This window comes from Borostomias antarcticus (genome assembly GCF_949987555.1).
Source record: "Borostomias antarcticus genome assembly, chromosome: 17".
In the NCBI taxonomy this organism is placed as follows: domain Eukaryota; kingdom Metazoa; phylum Chordata; class Actinopteri; order Stomiiformes; family Stomiidae; genus Borostomias; species Borostomias antarcticus.
This window is the reverse complement of record NC_140250.1, coordinates 8912855-8926792: the sequence shown is the minus strand read 5'-3', so window position 1 is coordinate 8926792 and position 13938 is coordinate 8912855. Positions and strand designations below refer to the sequence as shown.

At 47.7% G+C, this 13938-nt stretch overlaps 1 protein-coding gene across 1 annotated transcript in view; it reads left to right on the top strand.

Moving 5' to 3' along the window:
• Positions 1-13938, top strand: part of mpdz (multiple PDZ domain crumbs cell polarity complex component) — a gene marked incomplete at both ends in the record, with an annotated part of 74785 nt that overhangs the window by 41700 nt on the left and 19147 nt on the right. Inside the window, 13 exons of the mRNA XM_084451985.1 lie at positions 627-761; positions 1102-1368; positions 2240-2533; positions 3152-3239; positions 3576-3774; positions 4352-4393; positions 5767-5862; positions 6138-6230; positions 6605-6782; positions 6919-7029; positions 8978-9040; positions 9440-9511; positions 10130-10298. Coding sequence (XP_084308111.1) covers positions 627-761; positions 1102-1368; positions 2240-2533; positions 3152-3239; positions 3576-3774; positions 4352-4393; positions 5767-5862; positions 6138-6230; positions 6605-6782; positions 6919-7029; positions 8978-9040; positions 9440-9511; positions 10130-10298 — 1807 coding nt within the window. The remainder of the gene's footprint in view (positions 1-626; positions 762-1101; positions 1369-2239; positions 2534-3151; positions 3240-3575; positions 3775-4351; positions 4394-5766; positions 5863-6137; positions 6231-6604; positions 6783-6918; positions 7030-8977; positions 9041-9439; positions 9512-10129; positions 10299-13938) is intronic.

The window sequence follows — 13938 nt, the reverse complement described above, 5'->3', positions numbered from 1 at the left end:
GCACCTGAACTTGGTTTGATTGACTGCGTGTACTTTACGTGTTTTTTGTGAAGATTGCTAGCATTTTTCATCATAGCTGGTTCCGGGATATGGAGACTACTGCAGGGCAGGAGGATTACATCGTTTTTGGGGGGAATCCTTCTCAGCTATTTGCAGCTGTCCTGCAGGACTCAGGATGTGTCCAGGGACATTTTTGTTGTATTGCTTCTCGAAATTGAATCTTACAGGCATAATCCTTCAATACTGTCCAAAGCTCTCTCCCTCTCTCCCCGTTGATCTCTCTGTGAGTGGTACGCTAGACAAAAGTCAAGTTCTCTTAAAAACAAATTTGTGGCAGCACTTCAGATTTTCTACCTCTGTTCCATCATTTTTCATCAAGTTACATTCTGCACAAATCATGTAATGATTATTTGAGCCTATGACTTGAAGTTAATTTGAGTTAATCTGAATTTGAGTTAATAGTATAGATGACAAAACAAGTACACACCCCTGTTGCTACCAACAAACTTCAACTCAATTCTTAACTCCTGAAATTCTATTCAATTTCCCTGAAATTCAGAATGGGAATTCCTCCAGTATTCCAGGGAAGTCTGGGATGTGTCAGTCTTACGGCCGTGTCTCCACAGTGGTACGTTGAAGAGGCCAGTCCATCGTCATCATCGGTCAAGCGTTCTTTTATCTTTGCTGCTCTGCTGCTGAGAGAGAGGGAGGAGGAGGAGGAGGCAGACGAGGGTGTCCTTTTCCGGGCAGAGCCAGCATTGGTTAGTCACCCTCCAGGAAACCGACAAATCAATCAAAATGACAAGAAGATCAAAAGTGAAATTTAGGGACATAAGTATTCTGATCAGATTCCCCGCACTAAAACCATCCAAACCCAATATCTCTACGGGTGTCAGAACAACTGCTCCAATCAGCAGCAGACAAGTAGTATCTGAAATAAAGCGTTACTTCTTTGGGAGGTCAGAGCGACATTGGCAATTTTCACCCGTAGCGCTCAAGCGGCTTTCCGTGATTGGAGAGCTTGCCCGCTGTGGTGGCAGCGGGCGACTCGACCGCCACCCCCCCCCCCCCCCTTTATCAGTCTCCCGTCCTTTGACGCAGATCGACTCCGCCGACGGTGATTTTCCGGAAGAGAGGGGGCTGGCGCGCCGCTACTCCGGGGAGGAGGACACTTTCCAGGCATCCATGATTGCCCTTCACGGCAGCAGCTGCAGCGCCGACCTGGACTACCCCGTGAGCCTGCACGCGTCCACACCCAAGGACTACCCCGTGAGCCTGCACCCGTCCACACCCAAGGACTACCCCATGAGCCTGCACGCGTCCACACCCAAGGACTACCCCATGAGCCTGCACGCGTCCACACCCAAGGTAGGCCGTCAAGCACACAGCGTACTACAAAGAAACACCAGCATCACAAAAGGAAGGGGTTAACTGCTTCATAAAGGAGAGATTGAGTCGTACGTCTCCCATTGCCATGAGTATCCCGCATTTAATCAGGAAGATTTGCTGACTCATGGCCTGTAATCACTGCCCAGTTACAGCTTGGCTATCACACTTTGCAACCACTCAGGCTGAGAGTGGTGTTGAAGTGATTCTTGAATTGCCTGTCGTAATCTGCCCTGTTGTTGATGTCTTTCTGTCTAGTTTACTACGGCGTTGAGTGTCACCCTATAGGTCCTCTGCACCTCCCTGAAGTGCCCCCCCCCCCCCCCCTCCCCGTCAAAAGTTCTCACACAAGGTCGTGGTCGTCGTTAGCTTAGCTCCCTTAGTGTTCTTCTGATAAGTTTCCTCTGCTTCCTGCCTCCTAGAACAGAACACCTCGCGTATCGTGTAGTATCACCCTGGAAGAATAAAGCGGCCCGTTTCCGCTTCTGTCCGGCTCGCAGTGGTTCTGCTCGGCCGCAGACCCCCCCCTGGCCTTCAGTCCTGTCACTGCCCATCGCATGGGAGATTCATGGCGCAGTCCTCGTGAGATTCATGGCGTGGGAGATTCATGGTGGTCTGGGCCTGCTGAATTACACCCTCAGCCGGTAGTAAAGCTACGTTTTGTGCAAGCGCACTCTAAAACAGGATCGTCGGTGATTACCGCTGTTCTCCGTCAGCCGGCGGTGTCTTTTCTACGCCTCGTTATGAGGAGTGCAGAAGGCGCTTGTGCCTTAGGGAAGCCCCGCCCCCCAGGTGGGTGATTGACAGGCTAACGGAGGGCCTCCCTGCGGCCGCTGTGGTTTGTTTCACCTAGCGGACGACGACGGCTCGCCTGGACCTGTCGGACGAGCGCCCCTCCTTCGCGACGGTCACCTACCTCGCCGACGACACCGAGCCGTTCTCCCCGGAGGAGAAGCCCGTCGGGGCATTCCCGTCGCCTCCGTGCGGCGGCGCAGCAGGGGGAGGAGGAGGCCGCTCCTCGGCAACCGCCACCCCGCCTGATGACTCCGGTCCGCGCCTGCTGGACTCCTACAGCCTGTACTCTGACGCCGGTTCTGGCGTCGCGGTGGAGCCGGCCATAGCCATCGGGGACATTGGAGATATCCAGGTTTTAATGAAAGTAAAGGACCTTCATCCGCTTGGAGACAGATTGTTCCTGTGCTATTCACTTTGGTGCAGTTTTAATTTTGTTAACAATCAGGTCTAATCAGATAAAAGTTCAGTATTCAAGATTGGAAAGCACATTACAATCACCCAGACTGAAATGTATTAGCGTGAGCACAGGCTGATGGGCTAATCAGTGTGAACCATCCATTAACTTATTTTCAAAAATCTAATTCCTTTAATTTGACTTGATCTCCACCAAGGTAATGGCATCGCCCTCGCAAATTAGTTTGCATTCCATTCTGTAGCTTACTGTGTTTGAGTCCCCTTACCCTCTCCGATCCCCTGCCCTTAACCTGCCTTGAGACGGCGTCACACTTCATATATAGTTATAGTTTATTTTGCACAAATATTCATATAAAATAACAACAACAATTTGATATAAATTGAGATGTGTGCAGGTGAGGTAAGAAACCCAATATGGCTTATTTGAAAACCTCACCCAAAAAAGCAAAAATCATAGAAATTGAATAGTTTACAATCGGCCATTCACATTATATTATTCTGTCTCCTGATTACATGATGTGTTGATCTGAAGGGTGAGGATCCTTGTGTTCCTCAGTCCAGTGAGGAAGGTGGACCGGAACGCACCGGCAATGGGAACAGTTTTGAAAGAACCATCACGGTTGTCAAGGGCAACTCCAGTCTTGGTTCGTATTATAATAGATATTTTTGCATTATTCAGATAATTTCTGAAAATGTTAACCTTTAATTAGCCAGAGATGGTTGAGAGACACTGCCTTGACATTACTTTTCATTCATCTTTATTAGTAAGAAAAAAAAAGGATTTAATGATTTACGTGATGTTTTTTGTAACTTGTAGACCTTACCTAAAAGGTTAATTAATCTTACTGTTGGACAAAATGACAATTTTCACCAGAAGATCTGAATAGTGAAAGGTTTCAAAAAGTAGTCATATACTACCAACCTGTCATCCGTCCAGGGATGACCTTGAGTGAAGTACTAACAACCTGTCATCCGTCCAGGGATGACCGTGAGCGCCATAAAGGACGGTTTTGGGATGATCATCCGCAGCATCATCCATGGAGGCTCCATCAGCCGCGACGGTCGTCTGGGAGTGGGCGACCTCATCCTCGCCATCAACGGGGAGCCCACGGCCAGTCTGAGCAACGCCCAGGCTCGCGCCATGCTGCGCCGCCACTCTCTCATCGGGCCAGACCTCGGGTAAAAGAGTGTGCCCTTTGACCTTCTCCTGTCCATAGAACAAAATGTTACTCTGCACTTTATGACGTGTTTATCTTCAACTGCTGACCACGGTGTAGTGTATAATGTTACATAGACTATGTGCTGACAGGATTATTTTTACTCAGATATTAATGTTGTTATGCTGAAGGGAGATATTGATACAGTAAGTCTCACAAACAAAGCAACATAGGAACGTGAGATGGCGTGGTGTTTTAATTTATCTTTAGATGTTGTACCATCAAATACATGCTAGATTTAACTTTAACGATTAGTTATGGAAAGGATTCAAACAGTATTTGAATCTGTCGCATGCTGCATTCATTAGCTTGACTGGACCGGCTTTAAATGGCCAAATTGAGCAACTGACTAATGTTTGTGATTTTGCTACGTCTCCATCTCTCTCTTGGTTTGAGAGAGTCGGCACCGCAGGCCTGGGTGGCGCACTTTAATCCAGTAGATTTCAATAGTAGGACCTGCTTGCTACACTAAGCGTTTTACAGTGGTATGTGAGCCGCGGACGGTGCATAAAAAACAACAAAAACTCTTCACATTCTAGATCTGCTTGTGCACCAGAGGACGATCTGTGCCCCTTTTATGTGTGAGTATGGCTAACTCCCAGCGACCAAAACCTGCCTTACTTCCCTCTCTGTCCACGTTTCCTGTCTCTCCACACGCCCCCATCACCAGTAGCTTCTCAGGGTTTTTATCCAGATGAATGTGCACCCTGTAAACTGTGTTGTTATATTTAGTTATTTTAGCTTTCTCCTTACTTAAAATAAATAAATAATCCTCTCAATGCTCTTAAGGTTGTCTTTGGTGTGGCAGCGAAGCTTGCATTGGTTTTCTAGTGCAGAGATAGTAGATAGTAGATGCAGTCCTTAACGAATCTGGATAAATGTCCCTCTGGACTGCATCACTAACCATGATCTCTTACTGCTTTCTTTTCCATTTAACATTCTCATCATTGATTTTTGTTTCTGTGACTAAAGGGCTTGGCGGTCCATGTGGATGTTGATTGTCTGATTGACTTCATTAATGAATGTCTCTTTTCTACATACTCCATCACTTACAGTACTAATCCTCGTCTTCTGCCCTGTCTGTGTTTGAGGATATCTGAATCTGTTCATCGTGATTCAAGGTCCTCTATCTGCATGTCAGTGTTGAAATGAGAATCGATACGTCACCTTTAGATCTGTCATCTCCACTCAAATGTTTTGGTGTGCTCTGCAGAATCAACTACTGATCATTAACTGCCTGAAATCATGCCTACCAAAGTGACCACAACTATTTATCTATTTGTTATTTATTGATTTTGCTCAAATATACTGAACCTCAGCTCCATTAAATTAAGAATTGGGAAAATATTTTGGGAAAATATTTAGCACTCATTCAATTTGAGCGAACTTCATTGGTACAGACATTTATGAACGAGGCAAACAAGGCTTTTTTGAATAGTTATCATCCAGAAAGGCCTGTACATTATTCATTGACAGCTCTCCCTGCACTCTCCACAGGGGGAATGTATTTCTTGAGAAATGTAGTTAATTCCTGCTGCAACAGGACGCGTCGCACAGCCAAATTGAGCGGGGAGGGGAGAAACAGGAGAGCCCCTGAATGCAAACGAGACGGCGATGAATAAATAAAAGGCTCTTTTGTAAAAAGGCCCGTCTGTCCTATCTGGTTACATTACAGATGCCGCTCTTCAGCTCTAATGCTTTTGCAAATGATCATGTCAGCCCTGATCATGAATACTGACGCGCTCGCACGCAAGGTGAACTCTGATGTTGTGCATTCATGGAAAGCAGATATTTTATTTGGGATACATTTGCAGTAATGATGACAAATCTTGCGGTGAAAGTGTTATTGGGAGGAGTGGGCCAATCTGACTCAGCGGTGGATGTTGTTGTCGTTCTTGTGTGTGTGTGTGTGTGTGTGTGTGTGTGTGTGTGCGCGCTTGTGTGTGTCCCACAGCATTACCTATGTCCCAGCGGATTATCTGGAGGAGTACAAGGCTAACCTGGAGCAGTCTAAGGATGATGCGTCATCGGACGCTGCCCGAGCCTCAAGGTGTGTCTCTGATATCCACACACTGCCCATCACCCAGGGAAACAAAAACCCATCCAAATACTGTGTGATAATAAAATATATCACACACTTGCTATTTTTCTCAGATCAAGTGGTTGAAAACCGCCATTATCTACAGGGTTGAGCAGGAAACGACAAACTGTTTTCTTAAACGCTGAGGTGAATTGATTTGCCTTGAAATGCGTTGATGTTAAACCATCTATATGGTGAGCTTGTTTCACTGAGGCCGTTGTTTCTGTCACTTTTGTTTTCTCCAGGAGACACATATCCGAGCTCCCGGAGAGAGAGGATGGAGAGGGAGAGGAGAGCGCGCTCCAGAGTGCGTACAGCAACTGGAACCAGCCCAGGAAGTGAGTAGGCAGCCAGACAGGAAGTTGGCAATACAATAATAGGAAGTGAAGAGTACGCAAGTCTCTAATCTACACTACTGTACCTCCAGCTGGCATTTGTTCAGTCCCTGCTATTTAATTAAACTGATTTGGCTGGTGTGAATAATATGAGATCAAATAATTTTTCTTATTGCTTAACACCATTTCTCGTCTTTAATTCATAAGCGCAGAAATTCAGCCCTAGGGTGAAACGATAACAGACTTGGAACTCGGCGCGCAGCTTAGAAGAACCTCGTGTTCAGCTGTGCCGTAGGGCGCCGCAGGGCTTTTCCTGAACTTGGGACAGTTCGAAAGATAGAAAGTTCGGGAATGTGTTTTTCTGTTTGGTCTCTCAGGGTGGAGCTGCTCAGGGAGGCGGGCAGGTCCCTGGGCATCAGCATCGTCGGGGGGAGGGGCATGGGCAGCCGCCTCAACAACGGGGAGGTGATGAGGGGCATCTTCATCAAACACATCCTGGAGGACAGCCCCGCCGGGCGCAACGGCACCCTGAAGACCGGAGACCGGATCGTCGAGGTACGGCGCTGCCCCCCCACTCCCGCACATCTCCTCCCCTCCAGAAGAACACGCACACACTTCCATGATCCCTCTTATGCCGCGACGGTTGTCCCTGTCCAACCGTGACCTCCGCTGGGTGTGTTCTCCTCGCCAGGTGGACGGGGCGGACCTGAGAGACGCCAGCCACGAGCGGGCGGTGGAGGCCATCCGCAGGGCCGGGAACCCCATGGTCTTCCTTGTCCAGAGCATCGTCCACAGGCCGAGGGTAAGGCCCCCCCGATCGATCGCGTCCACCCCACCCCCCTCGCCCTGTAGGGTTTTGTGAAAAACTTCTATAGTGGTCTGATAGTGAATTGAGAGTTCCGGTTTGAGAGTCAAAGTTTCTATAAACAGTTTTATTTTCGGTCAATAATCTGGATAAGTGCATGCGAATGGTCAAGATCTGTGTGGGGTGGAGGCAGCTTTCCAATCCGAATGCGTACCATCCACGTAGAGTCACACGCAGGATAGATTCAGGACGTGGTGGAGTAGATTGATAGTATTGAACTGAGTCCCTGTAACAAGGTTTATTCCCACAGAACTCTCATTGAAAAACAATGGATCAGTTGCATTTTTGACGTGCATTTTTGATGTGCGAAAGTTCCCCCGGGCTACGAGAGCACGACAAACTACTTTTCCCGGAAAAAAAAATACTTCTGGCTCTGCTGTACAGTACGGTGCGACTTTCTGCAAGCCTTCAAAATATATCTTGCGTCGAATCATTTTCATGCACGGTCGTGTCATCGCCATCGACCCTTTTCCCCGCAAACCCAGCGCTAACCGCCTCAGCGTCCTTGTCCCCTGTCCCCGCCTCGGCCCGCGCCCCCGGCTCTTCACCGTTCACACAGACGTGCGCCGTCGCTCTAGCACGCTCGCCACGGCCCAGGTAATCTCTCTCTTTCTTCACTCGCTAGTAGACTCCGTGTTGCCCTGAACTTCCTCTTGACGGGGGGCCCTCATACGCGTCCGCAAGGCGAGCGGAGCGGAACCGGACGTGTGTCGGGGTGGGAGGGGGGGAGGCTGTAGTACTGTTTCGGAAGTCAAGCACTAGGGGCGGAGCCACAATGCATTGTATTATTGAGCCTCCCGCTCTCACCTAATAACTAATGATACACCCTCTCCTCTCTGGTGTGGAGATGAATAATCCAGGAGGCCTGGAGCACTTTTGAAACAAATTTTGACTTATTCAGAGGAAGAGCTCTCTCTCTCTCTCTCTCTCTCTCTGATTCCACTGAGGAGCGGGGCCCTCCTGTAGGACCATTCATCAGCAGTCAAGTCGCTCTTTTCAGTATTTTCCAACATTTTTTCCCCCCCTTCTCGTCATCCCGGACGCACTCACCGAAGCGATCTTTTGTCAGAGGGCCCTCTCGTAGCCGCTAAGTGTGCTTCAGCGTTGTCAGTCGCTCACCCCCCCGTGTGTTGCTTCTAGAAGACACCGCTGCCCTTCCTGCTGCTAGGAGCCCGCGGGGGGGCGGTCCCGCACCCCCCTAATCAAACCCCGGCCTGCTCCTTACCTGCCCCGCTTCAGGTCAGACCCCCGCCTCCGCACACGCGTCCATGTGTGCGTGTGCGCGCGCGCGTGTGTGTGTGTGTGTGTGTGTGCACAGCCTCTTATGCTTTATGCAGTGCCTGTCTTCTCCCTCTCCTGTCCTTCCTCGGAGCCTCAAGGTTTTGCTGTTTAGTGATTCACAACGCTATCGTCTGTCTTCGCCAATTTGAGCTCTGAGAACTAAAGAGGAAGCGAAACAAGGAAACAAAAGCAATTACGCCTAGCGCCATAAACCGCCGAACCCACTGCACACACCACCAACCTGGTCGGCGGCTGGTGGGAGAAAGTTAGCTCTCGCCCGACAAGTGTTCAAGCTTGAGTGCATTATTGATGTTTCTGGGCCCCTCCACTGACCGCAGTGTCATACCACCCTGACCAACGGCCAAACCTCCAGTCCATTGCCATGGCTCATAAAATCGCCTCAGACTAAGCTGGGATCTGTGTAAGCTTCAGGGTACAAACACCTATCCATGCTGCGTGTTCTGTGTTTTGGTACTGTCTGAACCTTCAGACTTCGGTCAGCTGTTGGTCAGATAAAGGTTGCGTGTCTTACGACGTGGCTGTGGTTAAGGCCATGCGCTTCTGATTCGCCCTTTTAAGTCTCCGCCCCTCTCGTCCATGACAGTCATCGACGACAGACACCAGTGAGGAGCGGGCGGCGGCCCTGGCCAAGGCGGGCAGGGACAAGGTCAGTATTCCTATGTTCATGTTCATTTCCAACATCTGGCTGTAGTTGCTGTATAGCTGATGTACAGTATCAGGCCCATGTCTTACAAGAGGCTAATGTCTTGCTTCTGAAACGTTCCCGCCCAGTTATCTAGGTCTCACATAGACCCAACTGCATTTTTCATCTCAAAACTATACGGAAGCTGAAACGCCACAAATCGAAAGTGAATTTTTAGTTTTACGTCACACTTCGTTTACGTCACGGTAGAGCGACAAAAGTCAAACGATGGGAAACATTCCTGTCATAACCCATCCAGATGTGACGCGACACGAGATTAGATGAAACGTGTATTTCTCATTGTGTAGTTGAGTGTCTGTGCTGTCTCACACAAAGTCACGTGCCTCTCTCTGTTTTCCGTAGGCGGTTGAGAGTCACAGTAGACCTTTCCTTCGCCTGTCCCCAACTAACCCTTTCACCCCTACTCCGTTTAAGGTTTGTGGGTCTTGGTGTTGTGTTTTCTTCACCCTTTGTATTCCTGTGTATGCTCCTTGCATGGCTGTTACAGGGAATATATGAAAGAAATACATATATTTAACATGCCATGCAAACATACATGCTGCCTTAACACTTCTCCTACTATTCCTTTTTTCTATTTCTGTGTGTGTGTGTGTGTTCCTGTAGATACATATTTCGGTTGGCATGAGATCTGCCTTGCATTTGATTCTGAGCCTAGAATGAAAATGCGTTTGAAAATGCTTAATATGATCAAAGTCAATCGCAATCATCACATTAGCTCCTTGTTTGATGCTGTTATAATTGGTTGCTAAGGTAAGTGTTTGAATGTAATCAGGTGGACAGTTCACTTCTAAGCTTGATTATTTTTTCTTAATTTTTTACTGATTATTGGTCACAGTTATGGTAATATAACTGTAAATGGTCTGTTTACATGTATATATGAGCGTTATAAGCAAAGTGTTTCACCCGCTCACATGTGCCTCATGTAAAACATTCTAGCTAACCTGCTGTTCGGATCTGAATGGACTTCCCTCACTTTCTTTTCCCCCGTGTACACTTTCAACCGGTCTTCCGGATTGTTCCGTGACGCACCAGCCCACGAAGAGAGACGCGGGGAAGGTCTCCCCCACCGCCGCGCTCCTCTGCCTCCCTGTGGTGCCCCATGTGGGAGAGACCGACACGGACACCCTGACGGAGATCCCCGACAGACCTGCTGAGAAGCCGGAGGAGGAAGAGGAGGAGGATGAGTTTGGCTACAGCTGGAGTGAGTACAGCACACAGGACTGCCTAGAGCTACAGGGACTCAAGTTCAAACGTTATTGTCGGTTACATCTTCCCTCAGATGTTAGACTAGGGAGGGAGGGGGCAGTGCAACACAGCCTGTACACACTAGAAAACCAACTGCACTACAAGTGTGCTGCTTAAACCTGGCCAAACCCACAACCAGTGTACCTTTTAAAGAAAAGGATTTGTTGCCATCAATAATAAGTGTCATTTGGAATAATATATCCATGGGCAAATAGCAAACATGAAACTGGGGGGAATAATACAAAAACTAAACCGGGGACTAACAGAGGGAGGGAGAAGGGAGGGAGAAGGCTGTGCGAACGGTGTCTCAAACAGAAACACAGACCTATGGTTCCCTACACTAACCTAGCCTAGCCTACAGTAATGATTCACACAGCTAGCTAACTAAACTACCCGGAACCTAACCCATCTGCGACAAAAAGGATGGGTGACACCCGCTTGCTTCTAACCTATTTAGACAAATGGTTACCTATGTGATGTGGTGCAAAACCCAATATATCTTACTTAGCCCCCTCCCTTGACAAGGCAGCCGGGGACCAGACAACACGCAAAACCTTCACTCAAACAACTAGGAAAGACAGCGTAGTAACAGACTAATCAACTAACAAAAGTAGAACTTAACAGAACATAACTTCCCCTCTAACCTACACATGGAACAATCAGCCATACATATAGGAGACAGGTAGACAGGTGATTGGACGACAGGACCAGGGAGACAATGGAACACAGATGGACTTGATGGACGGACGATCATCGGGTCAGATGATTGACAGATCAGGAACACCTGGGAGAGAGGCGGCTGCTGTGTGATCGGACGGCGATGCTGAGAGCAGGGCATGAGCGGGGCGGGGCGCTGTCCTGAATGATGTTTTGGGGCTTTACTTTTACAGCGAGTGGTGTGGACGGATTAGTCCTTTGGTAGAGCGGGTTGTTCAATGATCGAAGGGTCAGTGGTTCGAATCCCAGCTCCGACTGTACACATGTCGAAGTGTCCTTGAGCAAGACACCTAACCCCAAATTGCTCCCAATGAGCAGGTTAGCACCTTGCATGGCAGCTACCGCCATTGGTGTATGAATGTGTGTGTGAATGGGTGAATGAGAGGCCACTGTAAAGCGCTTTGAGTGCCGCTAAGGTGGAAAAGCGCTATATAAGTGCAGTCCATTTACCATTTGTAATAGTCTGCAGTCCTGCACAAGTGCTGTGAAGTGAAGCATGTGTGTAGCAAGTGGAAGTGCTGTAACTGCTACCATTCATAGCGTATTAACCTAACTCTCTCGCTCTGCCTACTCAAGATACAGTACGATGAGTAGAAAGTATTTATACTCCTCAGAGGGAAGCTTTGCACTGCCTGCAACCTTCGACTTCAACGGGACAAAACTTACAGCTTACAGGGGTCCAACTTCCTCCTCAGCCACGAGTTCAGCCACAAGTTGAGTCATTGTAAACATGTTAAACAGACTCCTTTCCTGGTTCAGACTGCTCTCACTCCTGATGGGCCCACTTTTGTGTGGTGCCTTCAAACTGCCACTAGAGAGCATCCTTGTCACATTTCTTCATTTTTGAGACAGTTGCTGCACCTTTGTTTATCAAGCACTGGTTGGCACCCTTGGTCCAAACATCATTATCTGTTTTAAAGGCAGCTGGTCTCAGTTCAGTAGATATATGATATAAGACATTTAAATTAGCAATCCTGTGTGTAGGCTAGTGTACGAAAAGAACAAACTTCCTCTGGAACTTCGGTTCACCTTGCCCCGAGTCCACACGCTAGGACAGCCTTGCAACCTCTTACGAATGAGACAGAATTAGTGTTCCTTCCAGGCCCGCGTGTGTGTGTGTGCGCGCGCGCGTGAGTGTGTGTTTGTGTCCGTCCTGTGGGGATAAGATTGATGAGGTGGGGACTGGAGAGGTGCGTTGTGGAGATTAGTAGAGGACTGATGGTCCAGTGGTGGCATGCAGCCCAGAACACCAGGGTCTTCCCTGAATACTAGCCATCTGACAGAGGAGGGGGAGAGAGAGAGGGGGGGCGGGGGGGCATTATTCAATTTAATCATTTACTACATTTTGGCTTAATGTCTGTCTCTCAAAGATAGGGACCAGAGGCCTCATTTATAAATGCTGCGTAAGTACTAAAGCATGCGTACGGCATTTTATAAGCAACCTTCGGTATTTTTTTTTTTTTTAAATGAACTTGACGTGAGAACCTCGGAAAATAATGCACTTCTCCACGCACACTCTGACCCACGCACACTCTGACCCACGCACACTCTGACCCACGCACACTCTGACCCACGCACACTCTGACCCACGCACACTCTGACCCACGCGTAAGTACATTTCTGGAGAAATGACAGACTGTGACTCCGATGGCAGAAGGATGAAACTTGCAACCTTTATCCTTGTGTAAAATAAATTGACATTATCTCCCCCTAATAGGTGTGCCTCTCAATTATATATATTATATAACTCCCTGAATATGACGCGACTTGAATATGAGGAGACGTGTGGCATTTATGTCAGCAATTCTGACGCAGAAGCGGAGACAGCTTGTTTTGAGAAGTTTGACTGTGCTGTGCTATTGAATAAATATTAGGGTGTGTGAATGTTTTCACAAATACGCCAACGTCTGTCCATTTCCTGCCTGTTGTCGCTGTTTTGATTAACATTATATCATATATGTAGGCCTACTAATTTAAACTCCGCTCTCCTCACCTCTAATGGGCATGATTTAGGATAATACGCCTACAAACGGAGATGTCTGTTTTTTCAAAAGAACGCCTCAGTTATGTTGTACAGTAGTGTAATCGGGAATAATATTTGGATCTGTAATCTGATCTGTAATTATTGCACAATATTTAGGAACTAGTTCGTTCATGTGTGTGTCAATGATCACAAGGAATTAGAACAAACCGCTGCGTTTAATTTGGAATAGGCTACAACCGCGTCAACAACACACAGGCCTACAGTACAGGTCTATGTTGGCTCATAATGAACAAACAGGATATGCCTAATCATTCAGCCTAGCCAAACGATTTACACAATACTTGCATGTTATGACATTCTCACAAACAATAAGGCAAACCGTAGGACAAATTGCATTTAAACTGATGCAGTTTTTGACTGCTATTGTTATCACAGTGACGCTGATTGAGATTGAACCTGTGATCTTTAGTTAACGAGAGCGATGCCTTGTGATTCAGCCACCAGGCCAGTCTGGCTTCAACCTCCGCTGCAAGAGCTTCTTTTTTACACTGAAACCACCGTCAGTGTCGTCATGCAGTCACTATTTATGAATGGATGAATGAGGCGGTTCATTGACCATTTATAGGCAATCGTGGGCGTTAATTAGGGTGTGGCCAAGACGCCAGCTCACGTACGCCAAGTTTAGGGTTGATTGTGATTTATAATGGGAAACTGGCGTTGAACTGGCGTGAATCGATGTGGGACGTGATGCTGTAATCTGATTTTTTGTGTGCGTATTTTTTCAAACTTGCTTAAATATAAGCTTATAAGCAATTTGGATGGTATCACCACACACTGCAGTGTTATGCCATTACAGTGTATTCATGTCAATCTGTATGTTTTATACAGTATGTCA